A 20346-nucleotide genomic window follows, 5' to 3' on the forward strand; every position below is an offset into this window, starting at 1 on the left:
AAACAAGTTGAAAAGGTAAGAACAACACACCCAAATACCTGAGTGACAGAAATGTACTCTGAGGTAATCATCGACAAATTAGGCAACGGGGTCCTCGGATAAAGGAAAACAAGTTCTCGCTTTTCAGAACACAAAGCAAGGAAACCAATAAAAGCCCCCGAATCCCCAGACAATGTCCAAGATAGGCGTTAGCACCAGAAAGAAAACAACAAAGCGGAACGGGTGAATTGTAGATTAGCAGCCTTGGCAGCTGGAACGAGCTCATTTTATTTGTACCGTAATTTTCGGACTATAAGTCGCACCGGAGTATAAGTCGCACCAGCCATAAAATGCCCCAAAAAGTGAAAAAAAACATATATATGTATATAAGTCGCTCCTGAGTATAAGTCGCCCCCCCACCCAAACTATGAAAAAAACCGCGACTTATAGTCCGAAAATTACGGTACTCATGAAACTGTTCGTATGTTCTTTTTCAATCTGAAAATAAAGTGAAGACCCCATCTGCAAACATTTCGCTTGCTCAGGACAGTTACTAAGCTAATTCAAAAGAACTCCATGAAGAAAGAAACACATTTATAAATAGCAGAAAAGTAACACTTTGGGATTATTTTGAAAGGGATGAACACTGAAAATATATAAATGTCTCCCGTTTGTCAAGTATGTTGTGGTGTGCAAAGGCTTCAGACGTAAGCTGAAATGTTGCCAAGATTTCCTGTGTTTCCGCAGCTTATGCTCTTGGAATATGCTACTAAAAGTAAGAAGGATTAGAAATAGTCTGGTGAACAAAAAGGAGGATTAACTTTTCAACATAATTTAAGGCTTCATTTCCAGTCACAACAATACATTTTGGGGACAAATATTAAGTTTGTACTTGTATGACTCAGAAAACCTTTGGTGTGATTGATGAGGATTTTTTTTTTTATATGTAACTTTGTCCTTTGTATTAAAACCTCGACGTACGGTACACACATACAGTACACACACAGTATGGCTGGCTGACAGCATGTCTGTACTTACAGGGACACCTGCTTTAGGAGAAGATGAGATGGTTTCTCATTGACATGGTAGAGTGGGAATGGCTCAAATCCACCAATAAAATCAACTGAAAACAAACAAAAAGGAAATCAAAATTATGGAATGAATTCAAATGATGGATGGACAGATAATCGATATCAAAAAGAAAACATGGGAGTGATATGAGCAGAAACAGATGTAGCTAGCACACAAAGATGGCAGAGCCAAACACACTGTCGCCATGAAATACGAGTTTTTCGACATGTAAGTAATCACTTGACCAATTCTTTTTTTTTTTTATTTGCTTTGACTTGTGAGCAGAAATTTGAGATAAGAGCACTGCATGGAGGTAGTAAACTCAACCCTAGAAAAAAAAAAACTTCAAGGTGTTTATTGCCCTGTCCAGTGATTGTCTTTATATTCATTTCAACAGGAAAACAAGATTTTTATTTCAACACACCACTTTAGATATTTTTAGAACCCCCTCCACACACACACACAGAATAGAAATGCAACACTTTTCCTCATGATTTGCTCTGAGCCCGAGGGAGCTCGGAAACAGGTGGAAGCTGTCCGGCTGTCCAAACAGCCTCTGCGTTTTTATCACTCACGCACAGAGGTGACCTTCGGCCGCACGGTGTACGCTCAACCCGCTCGGTCTATTTCCTCGATTAGAAGGTCAGACTGAAGGTGAGGTGCCGATGAGCGAGCAGCAGCCGTGTCAGAAGGGAGAGAAAATTGCTGCTGAGAGACATTTTGGAGATGAAGGAAAAGCCTCTGTGATGCTTGTTGAGGTACAAAGGCGAAGAGGGAGGGAGGGAGCAGAGGGATGTGGGGGTCACGCAATGTGCTTTGACTGACAGGAGACCAGAGAGATTAGGTTAAAGGGGCGCATATGAAAGAGCTTTGTGTCCAGGCCCACGCAAACACCAAATGGAAAGAACAACGGATACTGACGGTAATGCGATTCATCAAAGCACAAGTCAAACAGCCGCTTCCGTTCTCTCGGGTAAAATGGGCAGATACATCCTGCTAAACCAACACTGAAGGAGGGGAAACAGACCCATGACCGCCACGGAAACTACAGTCAGGCCAGATCGAGTCCATTCTGATAAGGAGAGTATCTGCTGAATACTGATAGGTTTGAAGGATGAGGGTCAGAAGCCACAGGGAGCTGGCCCTTTCCACTGTGACTCACTTCTATCTTCTCATCACACACTTGCAGCTTTCTGCTGGTTTGTTTCTCGCTTTGAAGCATGCTTGAACAGAACTGACAACCGTGACTTAAGTGTAACCTCAAAAGTCGAACACCTTCATGTACAATGGAAAATTCAATTAAAAAAAGTCAATTATTAAATGTTTTATATATGAATACCAGGTGAAAAACATTTTGAACCCACAGTCCACCTGCTTAATATCCATTCACCAATCGGTCCAGTTTCATAGGTCTGCAGTGAAGGATTTTCTGGGATGTGACTCAGCACAAAGGGCAGCAAATATAATTGGTAGAAATGCTAAAGTGAGCTTATCACGGTGCTCGATGGCATAATGCTCTTGACCTACTTTACAAAGAGGATTTTCCCCACCACTTGCACAGACGATGTGTCTGCGAGCCACCGATAAATGTGCTAAGTGTGTATCACGAAGGACTACAAAAATCAAGTAGTTACTGTTGAGAGGCTGAAATCAAAGGATTTGGGTAGTTTTATGACAAACAATGGCTTTAAACGATTACTCGATGATTAAAATAGTTTTTGAGTCATTTCATAATGAATTAGTTGGCGATTAATTGATTATTTTCTCAGCTCCAAAAAAGTTTGACAACCACTAACCCTTATGCACACAATTGATCACAATCCCTCATCGTCAATTAATTGATGAACTATTCTGCCCGTCCCAACTTTTAAGCCTCAACTCTATAACCAGCGACACCCTCAGAGCAATGTAAAACTTTGTAACAATGTGAGGAGAAAAAGTTCCTCTTATTCTGTACAGTACCTACAAGCAGACATGCTACAAAGAGAACGTCTCCAGAGCTACTGCCGAAAGGGACGCAGGGAAAAAAAAAAACATGAAAGTCGTCAGAGAAGGGAGACGTTAAAGGGAAGAGAAATGCTGAGGCAGACAGGGAGCTTTCACTGTAGAAAGATGCTTTAATCTACACATCAAATGAGAATGGAAAATGAGAGCACCTTTTCTGGTTGATGTGTGTGTGAGAGCAAGCGCATGGATAAGTGTGTGTGCGGAGGGGGGATGCGTAGTGGGTGCGGACGCGGACATGGATCTGATTTATAATAACAAGGGGTTTCAAGTTCAAAACGGTGTCGCTGCAATTTACTGCAGTTCAGTCTGGATCAAGTGAACAACTACATGTTCACTATATCCAGAATGTCGTCTCCATTAACCAACTGCAGATAAAAACATGTCACTTTGTGGTTACTGCTCTTAGAAAGTGCAGCAGAATTCATAAGCTTCGCTGAGCCAATGTATAAATACTGCTTACGCAAAGTTGAACTACAGGAGACATGAACAGTTCTGTTTTTAGCTAAACGGTTGTCATGTGTTCAACACAAATGGAAAGCATCTTTAGATTTTGGTCAAGCTGACTTTAGCTGAGACGATGCGGGCCTCCAGGCTTGATTAGGGAGTGCACGGCGCGTAATTGCTACTGTTCAAAGCATGGGGGTGATCCGCTGGGCAAAATGGGAACTGCTCACAGCCAGTGGATCTCTGGTATGTGACCGCACAGTTAGACATTTGAGCTGTTCCACACGAACATACATGACCGCAGTAAATTACAAGAGACTTCTGGCTGAACATGCAATTTAGCTTGTGTTGTGTGTTTTAAAAATCACATTGGACTTTTGGCTGTCTGACTTTTGGATGTCTGACAAAAGCGACTGACATTATTACAGAGAGGAGGAAGAGTTCTTCAAAAACTTCCAAGAAATTGAGTACACTACTTCCCCCCCCCCACACACACACACACACCAAACATGAGACACGCCATACAGTCTCAGCTAATCCATTCAGCCAAAGCTTCCATAAAGCAGTGGTGAAAACGAGCATGGCATACTTTTGTGCCTAAGGACAAAGCTATTAGTCCTGACTTAGCACTAATCAGATATTTATGACTCCCATTGACCCTTTGATCAAATTCTTGCTGCTCTGATTGGCTATCCCCAAAGACGGCCTTTGACCCGCTTCCTATTAGGTCACAGCAGCTGTGTCGTTGATCACAAATGCCCCTCTCTGGTTTCTCAGTCTTCTCTTGTGACTCATTTCACTAGGCCTGCTGCGTTTTCCCACACCCTTTTTTCCACCTTCTCCTTGCACAGGGACAATCAAGGTCAATTCACACACTCCAGCGCTGGAATGATTTAGCCCACAGAGACATGGTTAGAGTTGACTTGCTGAACAATAAGTCTATAAATATTGGGAGCTCAAAGCCATTTTCATCTTTTTGGCTCCAAATGATGTGAATTGAAACTAACAAGATGTGCTTTAACTGCAGACTTTTACATCCTATTCAAGTGGACGGAGCAGGAATGATATGCATGCTCACTTGGGTTCAGGTCAGGTGATTGACTTGGCTGTTGCAAAAGATTCTACGTCTTGCCTTCAAAAATTCATTTCTGGTTGCTTTTGCAGTATGCTTGGAGTCATTGTCCATCTGTGTTGTAAAGTGCCATCCAATGATTACTGAAGCATTTGGCTGAATATGAGCAGATAAACTCAAAATTCAACTTGATGTTTTTGTCAGCAGTCACATCATCATTAAAGACAAGGGAACCAATTCCACACTCCTTAATTTGGATGTTAATACCCTCAATCTAAAACTGAAAGCTTGCAATAAAAGCATATTTTGTTTGTCTTGTTTCCCATCCATTATAGTGGCTTTTAGAGCCAACTATATGACAATTGTGTCCCAATACTTATGGACCTGACTGTATTTATTGGATCACACATGGGTGGCGGTGCATTTCTGGCACATGAAAGAAAAAGCCAACATGCCCACATTAGACACGACTCGACTCAAAGGCACACTGGTGGAAAAAAATAACAAAATACATCAGAAGAGCCGAAGCACAGCAGAAGCAAGGAAGAAAAGCTTGAAACGAGATGACATACCAAAGGAGGTGTGAAGACCTGGCTCGTCTGGGTAAGTATGGAGAGAGAGAGCGAAGCCAGTAGGCACGGAGTTTGGGAGAGGTGGGTGAAAGGAAAGTGGAAAGCATTCGGGAGTCTGACTATACTCACAGCTGTCCTCTTCTTCAGTCATGGCGCTGACAACATAGCAGGCGTACACAAAGCCGAGGAGCTGTGAACACAGAAGGAGACGAGCCAGGTTAAATAACAGCATCTTGATACAAAAGTAGCAAATGTTTACTCACTGACGGAAAGAAATAGTACTCATCATTAAATCCATGCACAGTAGAGTCTCTCTAGTTTGAAAATATGCAACTCCTCTTTGCGTTGTTTCTGCGGGTCAGTAGATAATCAACTGAGACGAGTGAAAGTGATTGTCATTAAGCACCTAATCAATGTTTCTGACCTAAATAAAAATCACCCTGCCTTTGTTTTGTTCTTGCAAAAGGACAACATGCCAAACACAGAGGTCACAGAGTCAATAATTTGTGGACATAACTTTCTGAATAGCAACAAATACTATTGTGTAAGTTGGTTCACAAGAACTGGTTAAGATTTAACTCCTTATAACGTAAAAAATGTCTTCGAAATTTGACACACCACAATTAAGAGTGCTGTTAACAACCCTGTTGTTTGTCAATGATTAGAAAAAAGAATAACAGATTTGTATGATTTAATTGAATTGATTTTAGACCGGTCATAATAATGATTATATAATAATAATAATTGTTATCAGACAGAGGTTTGCTGAATCAACACCAATATATTTTTAATTTCACTGTCAGTTGGCTTAGTCTGATGTGACAGATTGCCCCCCCGCGGGGGAAAGGATTTCTTTCTTAGAAATGATGGCAGAATTGACTCATACATATATTGATCAATGAGTTAAGTCTTCCATTTGTTGAGGGGGTTTGGCAGTTTGCACAAACTGAACAGTCCGCATGGAAACATACCAGACAGCCCACAAGTGACTGCAGCTAATAATTTACTGTATGCACACTGAGAGGAGCCCTCAAAGTGGCAGATGGCTGTCATTGCTTGTGAAACAGAGCCAGCGAGCGACGGAGACTGAGACAGCGTGTCTTCACCCATCATTTGGCCTTCTGTCATGCCAATTAAAACAGTCCTGGGCAAGCTGCCCTCCTTCCACACTGGCACACCAAACAAGGAAAAGCGCATGGCAGTCATAAATGCACAGAAGTTGGCAAAAGGGCCAAAAAGAAGGGCATGGGAGTTGGCACATGTCAAAACAATGCATTTTAAATGGAACAGTTCCCGAGCCAAAGCTCAACGCGGGTGAAAATTGTTCATGTTGCATTTGCACTTCGGACCTTAATCCTGTCTATCTGTCCCACTCCCTTTAAAACATTCCAAATTTATTCTGCCACATGGATGCGGTGGTCTTTAAAGGTTCATCACTGTTGAGCTGAATCGTCAAATCTCTCAAGTTGCTACTTTTTAGGAAATGAAAGAAATCGTATTTCTTGAGTTAACAACGTTGGCATTAAACCTTATAACGCTCTACTGCTGCTTACCAACATCAATACAAGACCCCTAAATCATGTTACATCGTTTCTAAACTCTCAAAGGTTTTAAGCCAATAGTGGGATAAAAGATGGAAAACAAAAGAAACATCCAGACTCTCAATGTTAATGTAACCAGTGGAGAAAAGGCAGAGTCTAACAACGCTTCCCAGAAAGTGTCCAATTAAGATAATACGTTTGTTCAAAAGCACTGAGGGTGAAAGTTAATTCAGCATGTTCAGCATGTAGCCATAGAATCACTTCACATCCTGATCTTGAAAAGAAGCCGCTTCATCTTCTTTCCACAAAGATGATAGCGGGCCAGCTTCCTGGTGTTTCAACATTTTGAGTCACTAACGCTATGAATTTGAGCATATTAAATGGACAATTTTCCCAGCAGCACTTTGCTTGCCTCAGACTTGAATTCTCCAACACCCCAAAACCTCTTGACTATGGCCTTTCCAATTTCTCAGAAAAAAGGAAAGATTGTAGTTGATGCAATATGGGTCATGTAGATCAATCACTCATAATTTTGAATCCCAAAAGGTAAATATGGCTTATAAATTTGGTGCACTATAACAGTCACACTGAATCAAAGTCAGACAATCATTCTTAAATATTATTTGGTTACTTGCTAAAATTCAGCATGGCTATATCATTTTATTTTGTCTTTATCTGCTTCTCCTTCATCTTCCCAACGATAATTGGTGGAGGTTCAGGTTAATTGCAGGTCAACTGGCGACGTCGTGGAGCAGCGTGCACAAAATATGAGACCAAAGACTCCCTTGGTTACAGAAAGGCTGCACATACACTACATTGGCCCGTAAAAAAAAGGGCTAAATGTGAGGTGGGTGAAAAAGAAAAAAAAAAGGGCGAAGTGTATCTGCAAAGGCTAATGAGGGTTGGTGAATAGACCAGCTCAGAATGCCATTTTAAATTTTCATAGCGCACACTCAATCATGAAAATGTGTCCACAAGGCATAAATCAATTTCATCTTACAGAAAAGGCTCTAGACGTTTTCAATGTTGACCAGACGTACATAAGTTTCTCACATAAATTAATCAATCAGGCGTTGAAACTATGATTGCTACTTTCTTCAGTGTACAAGTGGATGCTTCTGCTACATCGTGAATCCGGCCGAGTGCACAAAATAAGATGCGTCTCCATTTGAGGTGTTCGTTTATGGAATGATCACGAACTGATTTGAAGATGTGTGGTTCGCTTGCTTTGTTCAAAAAGATGTTCAAATATAAAGCAATAAAAAAAAGACAAATCGTGCATCGACTTTGTGTCAATACTACAATTGCAAATTGTCTTCACTTTTGAAAAAAATAGAGATGTTGCTATTCTTTTTATTGTATTACATGTATTTTATTTTATTTTATTGTATTTCCATTCATCTTTTTAAAAATTTGAACAGTTTTTACGACTCTCTGATTTCACAGCTAGTTGGTCATCAGTTTGTTGTACTGTATATCATATAAGATGGATTATAAATTTATTTAGGTTGTTAGTCATAATGGCCTTCTGAAGGAAACTATGACTATGATGTGGCCTGCGACAAAATGAGTTTGACGTGCATTTCATCCACAAAGTGCATCACATAAGGATATAACATTTAAAGCGATCAACTTTACTGAAATTACCAAAGAACATACAGCGCAAGAACAAGATTTATTTATTTATTTATTTTTAATAGAAACGCTTTAATTATGCGGATGGCAGGGAAAAAAAGCATGATTTCTAACCTGGAAAAGCATTTTTACTTGGGGCTAACTTCATTTGCATTGGCAGCTTATCTCGTTTGCACGCAGCATAAAAACTAAATGCTGATTCACTACATTTGCTTTGAACTCTGGCCACCACATGAGTCTGCTAACCTCAGAGCCCTACCGGGTTTAAGTTTAATTTGCATTTCTTAAGCAGAACATTAACCATTCAGTGATTTATAGCTCAATAACATTATTTACAAATCTTTCCTACGTGTGATCGGGGACCAAGTGTCAAGCCTCTACGACTGGAATAATATGTTCTGATCTTCTTTGCTTCTATATTGGAATAATATGTTCTGATCTCTTTCGTTCACTATTTGCGGGTTGGCCCAATGTCCCTAACCCCCACAAAAAAACTGTGAAGGGACTTTAAGTAAATAATAAAATAAAATCATAAGATTCGGGGATTAAGTCAATGACATACAGCACATCATACAACTCCTAACAGATAATGTTTTTTTTTGTGAGTGAGCATGCTCAGAATATTAGTGATGATGGGAATCTGTGTCAGTCTACACATTATTGATTATGGCTCAGCACCGTGAATGACGTTCAAGGTAAAATAGAGCAATAGCTGTTAAGAGACCAAAGCGAGGGGGTTTTGCAGATGTCTTCTCGGGTTAATTACACGGCCCCAGCCTAACAATGAGGCGAAGGCTTCCCCCTTGAAAATGAGATGTTTATATGTGTGCGCAGCTGAGCGCTTCATGATAAAACAAGAAAGATAGTCTGCAGAGACCACACCCACCTGTTTTTTTTTTTACTAGCTCTCCCACTGTCAAAATACACACGCAAGGGCACAAACACATGTGCACGACCTCATTTGCATCTTTCACATCTAATAACTGCATGGTATGCTAATAACCCAAAACACACCTCATCGACACGAGAGCCTGCACTACACAAAGAAAGCTGCAGTGGCAAACAAAACAGGGCTTTGTCTTCAAATGCAGCACCGCTCAAAGACTCCACACGCAGGCCGAGTGGGTGAAAGGGGACAGGGAAAGAGGACTCTTCTGAGCGAGACATGAAAAAAAAGGAAGAAACCTCTCCTGCTGGAGACATATTTGCCACAAGTCTTTTTTTCCTTTCTCCTCTCTTTGGGTAGAACACTCACTACTGCAATTAAGTCAAAAATCCTTCCTCATGTGACATTGCGGTGTCAATACACAGATCAGGTGAATGGTGTTGGAATGAAATCCGTTTGTATATGTGCCTCCCACTTTTGAAAGAAACGACATTCATTTTTCAATTGGTTAAACAGCTGTTCCATAGGCATGCGACCAATGAACCTGCTTCCGTTGTGTTAATTAATCATGATGGCATGGCGCATTCTGGAATGTTTTGGGCAATTATAGCTGCTACTATTCAGCCAAATGCTTTAGACCTGATTGGATCACGCTTCATAGTGCAGATGGACAGTCACGCCAAGCATTGTGCGAATGCAAACAAAAGAGTTTTTGACGGAAAAGAAGTTGAACGTTACGCAATGGTCAAGTCAATCACAGGACCTGATTGATGATTGCCAACCAAGTATTACAAAGTCTTAAGTTCAATTCTTAACTGTTTATTTGTGCCACTATTAGTCTGTTAAAAAGTGAGAGGAACATAAACAAACTTGTAATTCTTCCACTGATCAGCTGACTTAGGTACCCTTAAATGGGGCTGTCAATATCAAATATTATTAGAATCGATTAGTCTATCGATTATTCCATCCATTGCTGAATAGGATACAATTTTATTTGCATTAAATGATATTAAACGATTAAAAACCAATTACACAACAATTAAGCAATCTCACTCAAGATAGATTGACGGCAATTGATTTTGAAATAAATCCCAATGTTTGCAAATGTCCTATTTGGATTAAACACAAAAGATAAATCAGCTTTGATAAATCAGAAAATGATTAGTTTTGAGAGGCTGAAATCAGATTTGGACTATGTCAACAAATGTTCATTCAACTATTAAAATACGTGCCGCTTAATTTGACAATCGGTTTGTTGTCAATTAACGGATTCAATTTGACACCTCTACCGTCAAATTAACGCAGTTAAAACGTATCTTGTTCATTTCATATCAAGTCCAAAAAGCTAACAATTGTGTACATGTCCCAATATTGATAGACCTGACTGTATTCGCTAGCAGAGCAGAGCTCTCAGGAGCCATTAGACAGGCCTCAATTTAACACAGATTGGTGAATAGCCTAAAAGTGCCTTGCCCGAGAGGAGAAATAATAACGACAGAGGGAAAGTGGTTTTCAGAGAGTTCAGTGCACAGTCCTCATAGACAGGCTTTAACAAACGTGAAGGTCAAATGATTTGACATCCGGATGGGAAAATGAGACAGGAAGATAGGCTGTACTGATATACGGCGCTGGGTTGGGTGAGGAGAAAAAGAGGAAATAAGCAATGGAACAAGGGAGTGAGGCAGACGTGACAAATGTGCATAATCAGCTTTCGCTGGAAAAATCCCATGATGGCTGCCGCTGAATAAAAATGAATTTACAGTGATGTGTTAATTCACTCTCGTGTGTTTGCGTGCACTTAATCGTTTTAAGAGAACTGTCATCCTAAAGTAAATGTGACATATGCAGATAAAAACATCCCTGGTATCTTTTCGATCCCTTCTTCCGCCATGAACACTGCTCTCTCTCCTCCCCATAAAACTTGTCTTTTATGCCACATGTTTTATTTAACAATGAATATGACACAAAGGAGCAAAAAGGCACACAGTGGTGAAAGAATAATAACATATGCGGCTGCCTTAACCAATAAGAAAAGCCTCTCACGGGCATGAGGGTGTAAGATAAAAAGGCATTCAATACAAGTATGTATCAGAGTACATCTTTTTTGGAAGATGAAACATTTTAAAGCAGCGTGGGGGAGGGCGAACATTCCCATATAGACATTCATTTTTTATAGCGCTTATAGTAATCCTCATGAGGGTCATGGGTGAGCTGGAGCCTATCCCAGGTGACTTTGAACAATGGGGATCAAATCTGCTCATTTAAATTGAGCGATGACTACTGTTCCACCTGCGCCAAGTGGAATTAGCCCCTCTTCAGGATTGTTTGTCATCATCAGCATCTTGTGAAACACAGTGAATCTGAGCAGACGGTGATTACTAGCCAGCAGATTAATTTTGCAGTGAAATCACACCAACGACCATCCCTGGAGCCCCACCTAAATATTTCATAGAAATCTTCAAAAGCCCTCTTGCTACAACTAAAAACCTTGCGTTCTTTCTTTTCTATTTCGTTGCTCCTTTGAGTGGCTGCTCTGTGTTTCAAACACAAAAGAGATAGGACAAAATGTTCCAGCAATGAGCTTAGAGCAGCATTATGCAAATAATTTACCTTCCCATGACATCAAAAAATCTTTTCTGCACGAGCTTGTTGTTGCCACGCTGAGCCTGCACCACATTATCGTTTTGGGAGATGAAAGGGAGAGCATTTTTTTTAGAATAACACCCACATGTGTGGCCAACCAATAGTACAGATAGTATCTATATTTGTGAAGTATGAAATTTACTAAATTGTGACAGAGTTTTGGGCCTGACGTCAACAATTTGACACATGACTGTGGGAAGTGCATATTGATACTCACAGCTGCCAGGATCTGAGTTCCACTATGCATGACCTCAATGTACTGGTAGTCCATGAGGCAGCCCATGACAGTGATGTAGGAGTGGCTTTCAGTGGTGAAGACCCCTTCAGATTGTGGCATCTCTCTCCTTACACAGCCTGGCCCATGCTCGCTCCACCACGAGTGATGGGCTGAGATATTAAACGTCAGCAGGTCACTGTCCTGGAAAAAAAGAAAAAAAAAAACATTGGGGAAATTTGCATCATTTGTTTCCTACACGCAACACGAAGATATTTGATTGGAAATTAATATTGTCTGCTCGACCTGTTGTGGACCCTGTTATTGGGATAAATTCACTTAACATACCTTGGACCCAATTTTAATCAAATAAAAATAATTTTATAAAACAAAACAAAAAAAATCTGATGATTGTTGTAATTTATAGATAGTAATTTATTTAGAATTACTTATAAAGTTAGGGTTAGCAAAAAATTTCTGAAACATCAGCTTTAAATTATAATGTATGGTAAAATTCGTACTGCGCAAGCTTTTAAGCTCAAACTTAAGAACAAAAAAAATCAAATACAGTATCTCAAAAACCTGATGTGCATGAGAAAAAGTAGATATATTTATTAAATCAGCATCAAAATTATATTTAGGCCATTGCTGATTCAATTTACTGTTGACCAGTGTTTTCTTCTGTGTACCAGGCCTTGGGGGGGGAATTAAAAGTGCTTCTTGTATTTCTCACAGCAAGGACACACAATTGATTTTAAATGCTATCCGACACAAGATGATTGAGTTGTAGCTGCCTTCAAATCAGCACATATTCAATCTCACCATTCAAACAGTCATCTAGGTCAGCGGTCCCGTACCACTGGACCGCAAGACATTTGGTACAGAGCAGAACGGAGAGACATGTTACTGATCATTCGTCAGAAAAGGGTTTTATTTTAGTCAAGTGATATGGTATTTAAAAATAAATAAAAAAAGGTTCGCCTGCAAGCTTTCAAGAATCTGTAAAAAGGCTTTGGTGAGCATCTTTTGAAAAGGGAAAAGGTCAAATGAGGAGGCAGAAGAAGAAGCAGCAACAACTTCACGAAAAAGAAAAACAGATTTAACATGCTATCTTTGTGAAGTGGGGTTTTATGAAAGGAATGGCGTAGAAGTGCAACAAATAATCCAATAATTGGCAAATAATTAAATACGAAATTAATCAACATTTTTTCGCGACTTGGAATTTCTAAATACTCGGAATTCCAGCATCTTGACAGATAAATATTCCCAGATTTATTTGGGCCTCTATAAAAATAAATAAATAAATGAATAAATACATTTAAATTATTTAAATCTTTCGGTTCAGGGTGTCCCCCGCCTGGTCAGTCCATAGTCAGCTGGGATAGGCTCCAGTGCACTCATGAGGAGAAGTGGTTCAGAAAATGGATGGATGGATGAATGGATGGATGTTTTTGGAGGCGGGTTCTTTGCATTCACACACACACACACATTTTCTCCCTGTTTTTGTGGAAATGAATATTGAACGTTTATCTGCATATTTTTACAGAACATTTGGGATCTGAATATATCCCACCACCTGCATATAAATGATCTGCATTTACATAAATGCACATTTTCACTATTTGCAGGCCGGTCGGGTCCCTATCCCATGCAAAGGAGGTTGGCTGTATCCGACAAACCTTGACCAGTAAGGATGTGGGCGTCAAACAAACAAATAGTCCACGCTGGGCAATTTCAAAGTCAGCCACCTCAAAATGAGGCTCTTCAATGGTCTTATGATGTCTAATCAGCAGGTATTTAATCCAGGACGTATAGATGCTGACACCAGTCAATATTCTTTGGCGATCCAACCTCCCATGTGCCCCACCGTGACAAGCCATGCATTATTAACAGAGCCACATGCTCTCGAGAAGCATCCCATTAACCCCACACTTTCACACACTTCATTTGTTCCTATCTCATGCAACCCTCAACAACAAACATTCTTCTTTAAATTCTAACATTTGAGAGTGGTGTTAAGGTCAAAGGAGAAGGAGAACACCAATAGTGAAGAGAAGTCATTGATTGTGCTCGGAAGCTTCTGTATCCAAGCATAGGATACTCTCGATGATGGAGCACTCCAGCTGTTGACATTCACGTGGCTTTTCTTTTTTGCCACAAGGCACAAATCAATCTGATCTCAGAGATTCAAGGTTCGTCCTCGTCACTGAATTTCTAGTAACAGACGTTGAAGGGATCCGCTGGTTTGCTGTATTTGTGTATCTGCTTTTTGAAACGATGTGGTGGTGTAAGCGGCAATTTTCGAATCTCGCTTGAGTGGTTTGCAGCCAAGTGTGTAACGTTTGGGATGAGAATCAGCACGTCCAAAATGAGGCGATGATAGTCACTCAGAAAAATATTGAAGTGCCGTCTCCGGGTCGGGATGAGATCCTGCACCCGGTGAAGGACTCCAATCAACAGTTTTTCCATTCCTTTAACTTGACCTTTATTTTGTTGCTTTTAATTATACATAAGAAATGTTGCGTAAAGAAGTTCACATTGCTTTGCTAAATAACGGCAACACAAAACAGTAGCTGAATTCTTGTTTTTTTTTTTATGGGCGTTAGCTTGCTTCCTCCCACATCTGCTGATACAATAATTAATGTGATGAATCAGCTAAAGGTGTCATAACAATCAATTCTCTCGCTTGGGGGAAACAGGACTCATTATCTTTATTACACTGACATCAGTCGATGATGTTTTCATATGCCATCAATATGAGAACATGGAGATAAAATGAGAAAAGAGGCAAAGGATCACCGTGTTGGTCAAAGGTTTGTTTCGAGAAGCAGGGGCCTGTCTGTTAGTCAGTCTTGCACCACAGGGGACAAGATAGGATCAATAGGAGGTGACGGACCATGCGCCATATGACCTCCCCCCTGCTTGAAGGCTCTGACTTGCTTAATACAACACACACACACGCCTTCAAACTGTCCTGTCAAGGTTGTGCAAGGAGGGTCTGACTGAATTAGCCGCCACTGTCTCATGATAAAATGTGTCAGGGGTTTCAAATAAAGCTGTGTGTTAAGTGTACGTGTGTGTGCCAAGTGTTTGTGTGTCCATGCTCCATTAGCCAACTCTACTCCTGGCCACCATATGCGAGGCTGGGAGCCCAGGCTGGCTCCATCTGTTGGGTTAATGCCCAGGCTCACTCCTGAGCAGCTGGCCCCTAAGCGCTCCATTGTACAGCACACACAAAAACACATTCATAAGAGACGCACGTAGTGGAGTGAAGAGATACGTGATGGATGGGAGGTCCATCACACAATGGCAGATCTACCAGTGCTTGAAAAAGGTGATTGTGAAATTCATTTTGGATGTCTGAGAAAGTGTGAGATTTGCTGCTTGTATTAATTATTCTCAATGGTCAGGCAGACAATTGGGCAAAAAACACATCTAGGTGAGGAAGGGGTGGAGATCATGTTATTTGGGAGGAGAGGATGAAAAGTGGGACGGGGAAATATTTCAGCAAATATTAGGGGGATAGACATGGATGACTGTTTATATACTACAATGGTTATAAAAGGTTGACACTCATGTTTAAAAGCCAGGTTTGAACTCAATATTATTTTGGGGGAAAATCTGATATATGATATACACGTATGTGTGTGTGTGTGTGTGTGTGTGTGTGTGTGTGTGTGTGTGTGTATGTGTGTGTGTGTGTGTGTGCGTGCATGCATGTGTGTGTATATATATATACACATATACACACATAAGAATGTAGTTGCACAAGTGTGCACACGTTTTTCTAACTTCTAATATGTGGCTGAGTTTCATCAGCATTCAGGATAACAATATCTCCCAAACACATGTTGAAAATATATTATGGTCTGACAATTCAATGGTCTGATTGGTGCAAAAGCAACATGATTCCAAAATGTTTGTTTGGTGCAATCACAGCACGTCGCCACAAAGTACAGTGAAGCATTGCGGGAGTAAGCACTTTGAACAGCAGTTATCATTGTGACCAGGGGCTGTTTTGCCCCCAGAGGAACAGAGGCTTTGGTCAAGGTGGAAGGAATTATGAATAGTTCAAAATATCAGTGAATCACTGCTTTGAGAGTGATTGTGGGTGTACAGTAGGGCGGCACATGTTTATTACAAAACCACACGTATTGGTGTTAACTCATGCAGCTTTGAGGTTGTAAAAGTGGCATCTGGTGGAGTGCATCACATTTAAGTTGAAAAAAGAATGTTTCGCGGTCATAAAAAATTGACAACACTCAATTATGCCTTTTAAAGTTTACAACACCTCTGTCGCAACGTGTCACCTAAAACACGACAAATAAAAATGTGGAGAGATTATAAGAGGACATAAAACGAAATGCTTGTCTTTGCACTTGAATCCCCAGAGAGGACAGAGCTGAGCACAAATTCTCTTCTGTCATTAACAGCATTTGAACCTGTCCCTTAGTTTTATAGCTTTGACTTCCCAACTGAACACTGTATATCTTGGGTTATCTGCTTATAGGTAGAAATTTGCCGATGTTTTTTCAGCATTTGTGCGGCGTCTAGCGACCTTTTGAGCGCCAGACCAGCAGAAACAAATAGATGTAGCCAAAGGTTGCTGTGTCTAGCTTGTCTAGAAATACTACTGCTAAAAATAATTGAATCAGAACTGTTTGACTAAACTTAAGATGCTGGATCATTTCTCTCTTGAGGTTTCAAACATAACACATGCAACAGATGACAGACACTAGCCAGTCACAACCCAATGATTACTCAAAGGTTATTATGAAATCCAAAAGAAAAAGAATTGTATCCAGTTTTCTGCCTTTACAAGCGTAAGAATTAAAAGTAAAGTTTCACCACATCACGTGTACTGAGCTAATATTTTGCTTATCTAAATAAGTTGGATGAGAGACAACCATCTTAAAATATTAGGAAGAAATCAGGGTGTAAGAATCATTATACTGTGCCAGTGGCTGGTCCGTGTACTTGTCAATGCTAAAAGTCTCACCTTGGACAAGCCTCCTACATCCAGGTAAAAGCAGATGATGAAGACATTCCAGGCCACCCAGAGAGCCACCCAAACTGCATACTGAAGGGAGGACATCAGTGTTACATGCACAAATCAACAGCCTTAATTTTTATAGACACCATCAAAACACGATACACTATTGTTACTATTGTTTCAAACTTTTAACTCATCTACTATGTTTCCCTTGATTGATACACTATCTTTAGAAATACCTCAAGGAACAAGAGAAATTAAAGTTCTCAACGTGACTTCAACAAACTCTTTTGACTCATTCTGTGTGATGTGTTAATCATGTGTCAGAGGAAATGTAGACAGATAAACAGTGCTTTGGTGAAAACATACCGTACACATTGAATCATGAAAATGTCCTGACTTGTTCCCTATTCTGCGTCAAACAACTTCCTCTTCTTATCATGCGTATTTCTTTCCCAGAATTGCTGGTAAAGCATTCCTAGTCATCTTCTACATCACATCTGATTTACAAAGGTTTTAATCCTGTGACTAAGAAGGACATTTTTTAAGTATTTTAAGCCTAATTGTGACATAGACATTACAATTGTTTGCTTTATAGTAGCAGCTGTTGAATGTCTATAGAGATTTAAATGAGTTATCAAAACAACGTGCTTTGAATATTTACTCCCTTCCCTATCCTCCCAGTGAAACTGTGCATGGTTATTACAGTGATGATTTGTGCACCAAGAATGACCTTCGCTGTCCAGGATTGTGATGATCCCCCCCAGCCCCACCCACGCCTAGCCCACTTTTATTAATTAATTTGACCAAATTACCACAGATACCATGACTGAAGGGTGTTGCAAAATAATACACTAGAGAGGACAACATTTGATGAAGGAAACACCATGTGTCAATTGTCGTATAATGCAAGGTGAAAATAAACTAAAACTAACAAGGGCAAAAATTGCTGACTGTCTGCATGTGCACAATAGAGACAAAGTTAAAGGAAAACTTGGCATTTGTACCAAAATAAAAGGGCTGCTTTGACATTTTTGTTTAATTCATTCCGTGACAACATTCGTGACTATAAACACTCAAATCACTTTCCCCAGTTATTTTCTTTTCTTTTTAATTGAGGGACCCAAATTACTTTAGGACTCATTTCACTCCTAGACGCATAATTGCTGATTTTGGGTTGGGAAAATTAGGAAGATTTTTGTCATCGGTGTATCTGCTCCCTACTACAGCAGTCTGCAGCCTGGTACGAGTCTCGGGACAGCTCGATACTGCAGACCATGATGAGTAACTAGTTTTGAAATCAGGGATTGGTAGAAACTGTTCAATTTTTCAAAAAGATGAATCTCCATCTCTTTTAGTGAAGACAATTTATGTTAGTATTGACACACAAATTTGATGCAGAATTTGTCTTGGCGGACCACATATAATTACCGTAATTTTCGGACTATAAGTCGCGTTTTTTTTCATAGTTTGGGTGGGGGGGCGACTTATACTCAGGAGCGACTTATATACATATATGTTTTTTTTCACTTTTTTGGGCATTTTATGGCTGGTGCGACTTATACTCCGGTGCGACTTATAGTCCGAAAATTACGGTACACTGCGGGCCAAATTTGGCCCACGGGCCAGAGTTTGACACCGCTGCCCTAAACAGTAATTGCGGAAGACTTAAGGTTTATCTAGATCATAAGTTTTCTAACTATGGAATTAATGAGGGTTTTTTTCAATCCAAATTAAGTCATTGATTCCCAAACTCAAGTTATCTCGTATTTTATGATAGAACCGTTGATTGCAGTCCTTCTCAAATAGTGGGGGTGTGGTGCAATGCCAACGGGGCATCGCGTGTAAATCCAGGGAACATGTTAATTAGGATACAATAATATGCAGATTTTATAGACAAATGATACGATTTAAAGTCATTGAGGAAAGTTGGGGGTCAGGAAATATTTTCTTCTTCCTCATAAAAGAAAATAATTGAGAAGCACTGGATGATGGCGTCATCTACGTGTTAACTCAATTTTTTTTTTTATCCATCTGACACAGATGTCTAATGCAGTTGTTCACAGAGTATCAAGAATTATAATGAGGTATAATAGCCAGCAGACAGAATACTGATTAGAATAAGCCCACAAGGAAGAATTTTATCCAATTAGTTTGTTCAAATAGTCCAGATTAACTGGGATATGTGAATATGCTGTCAGTTACAAGAACTCACCACCACAACGTAGCGCGGTCGGTACTGGATGGTGCCAAAGAGGCCGAGGATGACAATGATGATGTGGAAAAAGTTGGCTAGGATGGGCGCCCACTGGTAACCCAGGAAGTCAAAGACCTGCCGTTCTAGAGCCAAAACCTGCAAAGCAATATGAAGAACGGAGAAACACATTAGATTTAAAAGCATAATGCATTTCCTGCACCTGGGAATATTTTGGGTTTGGGAAGGCACACACACACACACACACACACACACACACACACACACACACACACACACACACACACACACACACACACACACACACACACACACACACGCTGTTATTGTCTGATCGACTGAAAACCATTTCTACTCAGGCTCACGGCAACTGGCCGACAATTCAACACTGAGCCAATCTGGCGGAGTGGCTTGAGTGATTCTCCTCCAACAGTGGGAGCGCCCCAAAGGCACAGACTTGAAGTTGAATAAAATAAACAATGGCAGATGTATTGATTCATCTACTACAGAGCTAAAGAGAAGCTCACCATTTCCTCTTCCTGCCAACAGCCTCTTAGAAGCATAAAACTTCATGGGAGGTGAGACAAATATATCGCCACAGGGAGCTTAGGCGTTTAATAAACTACAAGCTGGCATACATTGTTTTCACATGCATGAACAGCATGCCCACATACAAGTAATCGAAATCCACTACAGTGAGAGCAAAACATTCAAAGCTCCCATGACATACTCCATTCGCACATTTTTGCATTTAATATTTTGTATCATTTACATCATTTCCCACTGTCCCAAAACTCTACCCAATCTCCTTGGAGGCAGAGCAAAGCAATTTGAAAGCTCATGACAGCAGGGATTTGCTGTTTGCATCAAGTCAAAACTGCGGGTGAAGAACGTAAACCATTTCATTAGGATTCCATCTCCCTTTTGATTCCATTGCACTGCCAATTTGTGTGTACACGCAATTTTTGTGTGTGTTGGTGAGAGCCTGAAACGACGTGTTTGAGTTTGTGTTGACATGTCATTTTCAGCCACACACTTGAAGATGGATAGGGAGGGGAGGGAGGGAACTTCACC

General features: G+C 40.3%; 1 protein-coding gene across 4 annotated transcripts in view; it reads right to left on the reverse strand.

Moving 5' to 3' along the window:
* nkain4 (sodium/potassium transporting ATPase interacting 4) overlaps positions 1 to 20346 on the reverse strand; it is a 30581-nt gene that overhangs the window by 2168 nt on the left and 8067 nt on the right. The window contains exons 2-7 of one of the 4 annotated variants that reach the window (XM_037265210.1): positions 19273 to 19410; positions 17064 to 17144; positions 12068 to 12268; positions 5275 to 5335; positions 5146 to 5172; positions 4335 to 5060 (exon numbers count right to left, since the gene is read on the reverse strand). In XM_037265210.1, the coding sequence (XP_037121105.1) occupies positions 5050 to 5060; positions 5146 to 5172; positions 5275 to 5335; positions 12068 to 12268; positions 17064 to 17144; positions 19273 to 19410 (519 nt within the window). In that variant the 3' untranslated portion in view covers positions 4335 to 5049. Of the gene's footprint in view, positions 1 to 1017; positions 1103 to 4334; positions 5061 to 5145; positions 5173 to 5274; positions 5336 to 12067; positions 12269 to 17063; positions 17145 to 19272; positions 19411 to 20346 lie in introns of those variants that run through there. The other 3 variants (XM_037265202.1, XM_037265193.1, XM_037265220.1) reach the window with 3 other exon arrangements.

The sequence above is a fragment of the Syngnathus acus genome, chromosome 2 (genome assembly GCF_901709675.1).
Source record: "Syngnathus acus chromosome 2, fSynAcu1.2, whole genome shotgun sequence".
NCBI classification, from domain to species: Eukaryota; Metazoa; Chordata; class Actinopteri; order Syngnathiformes; family Syngnathidae; genus Syngnathus; species Syngnathus acus.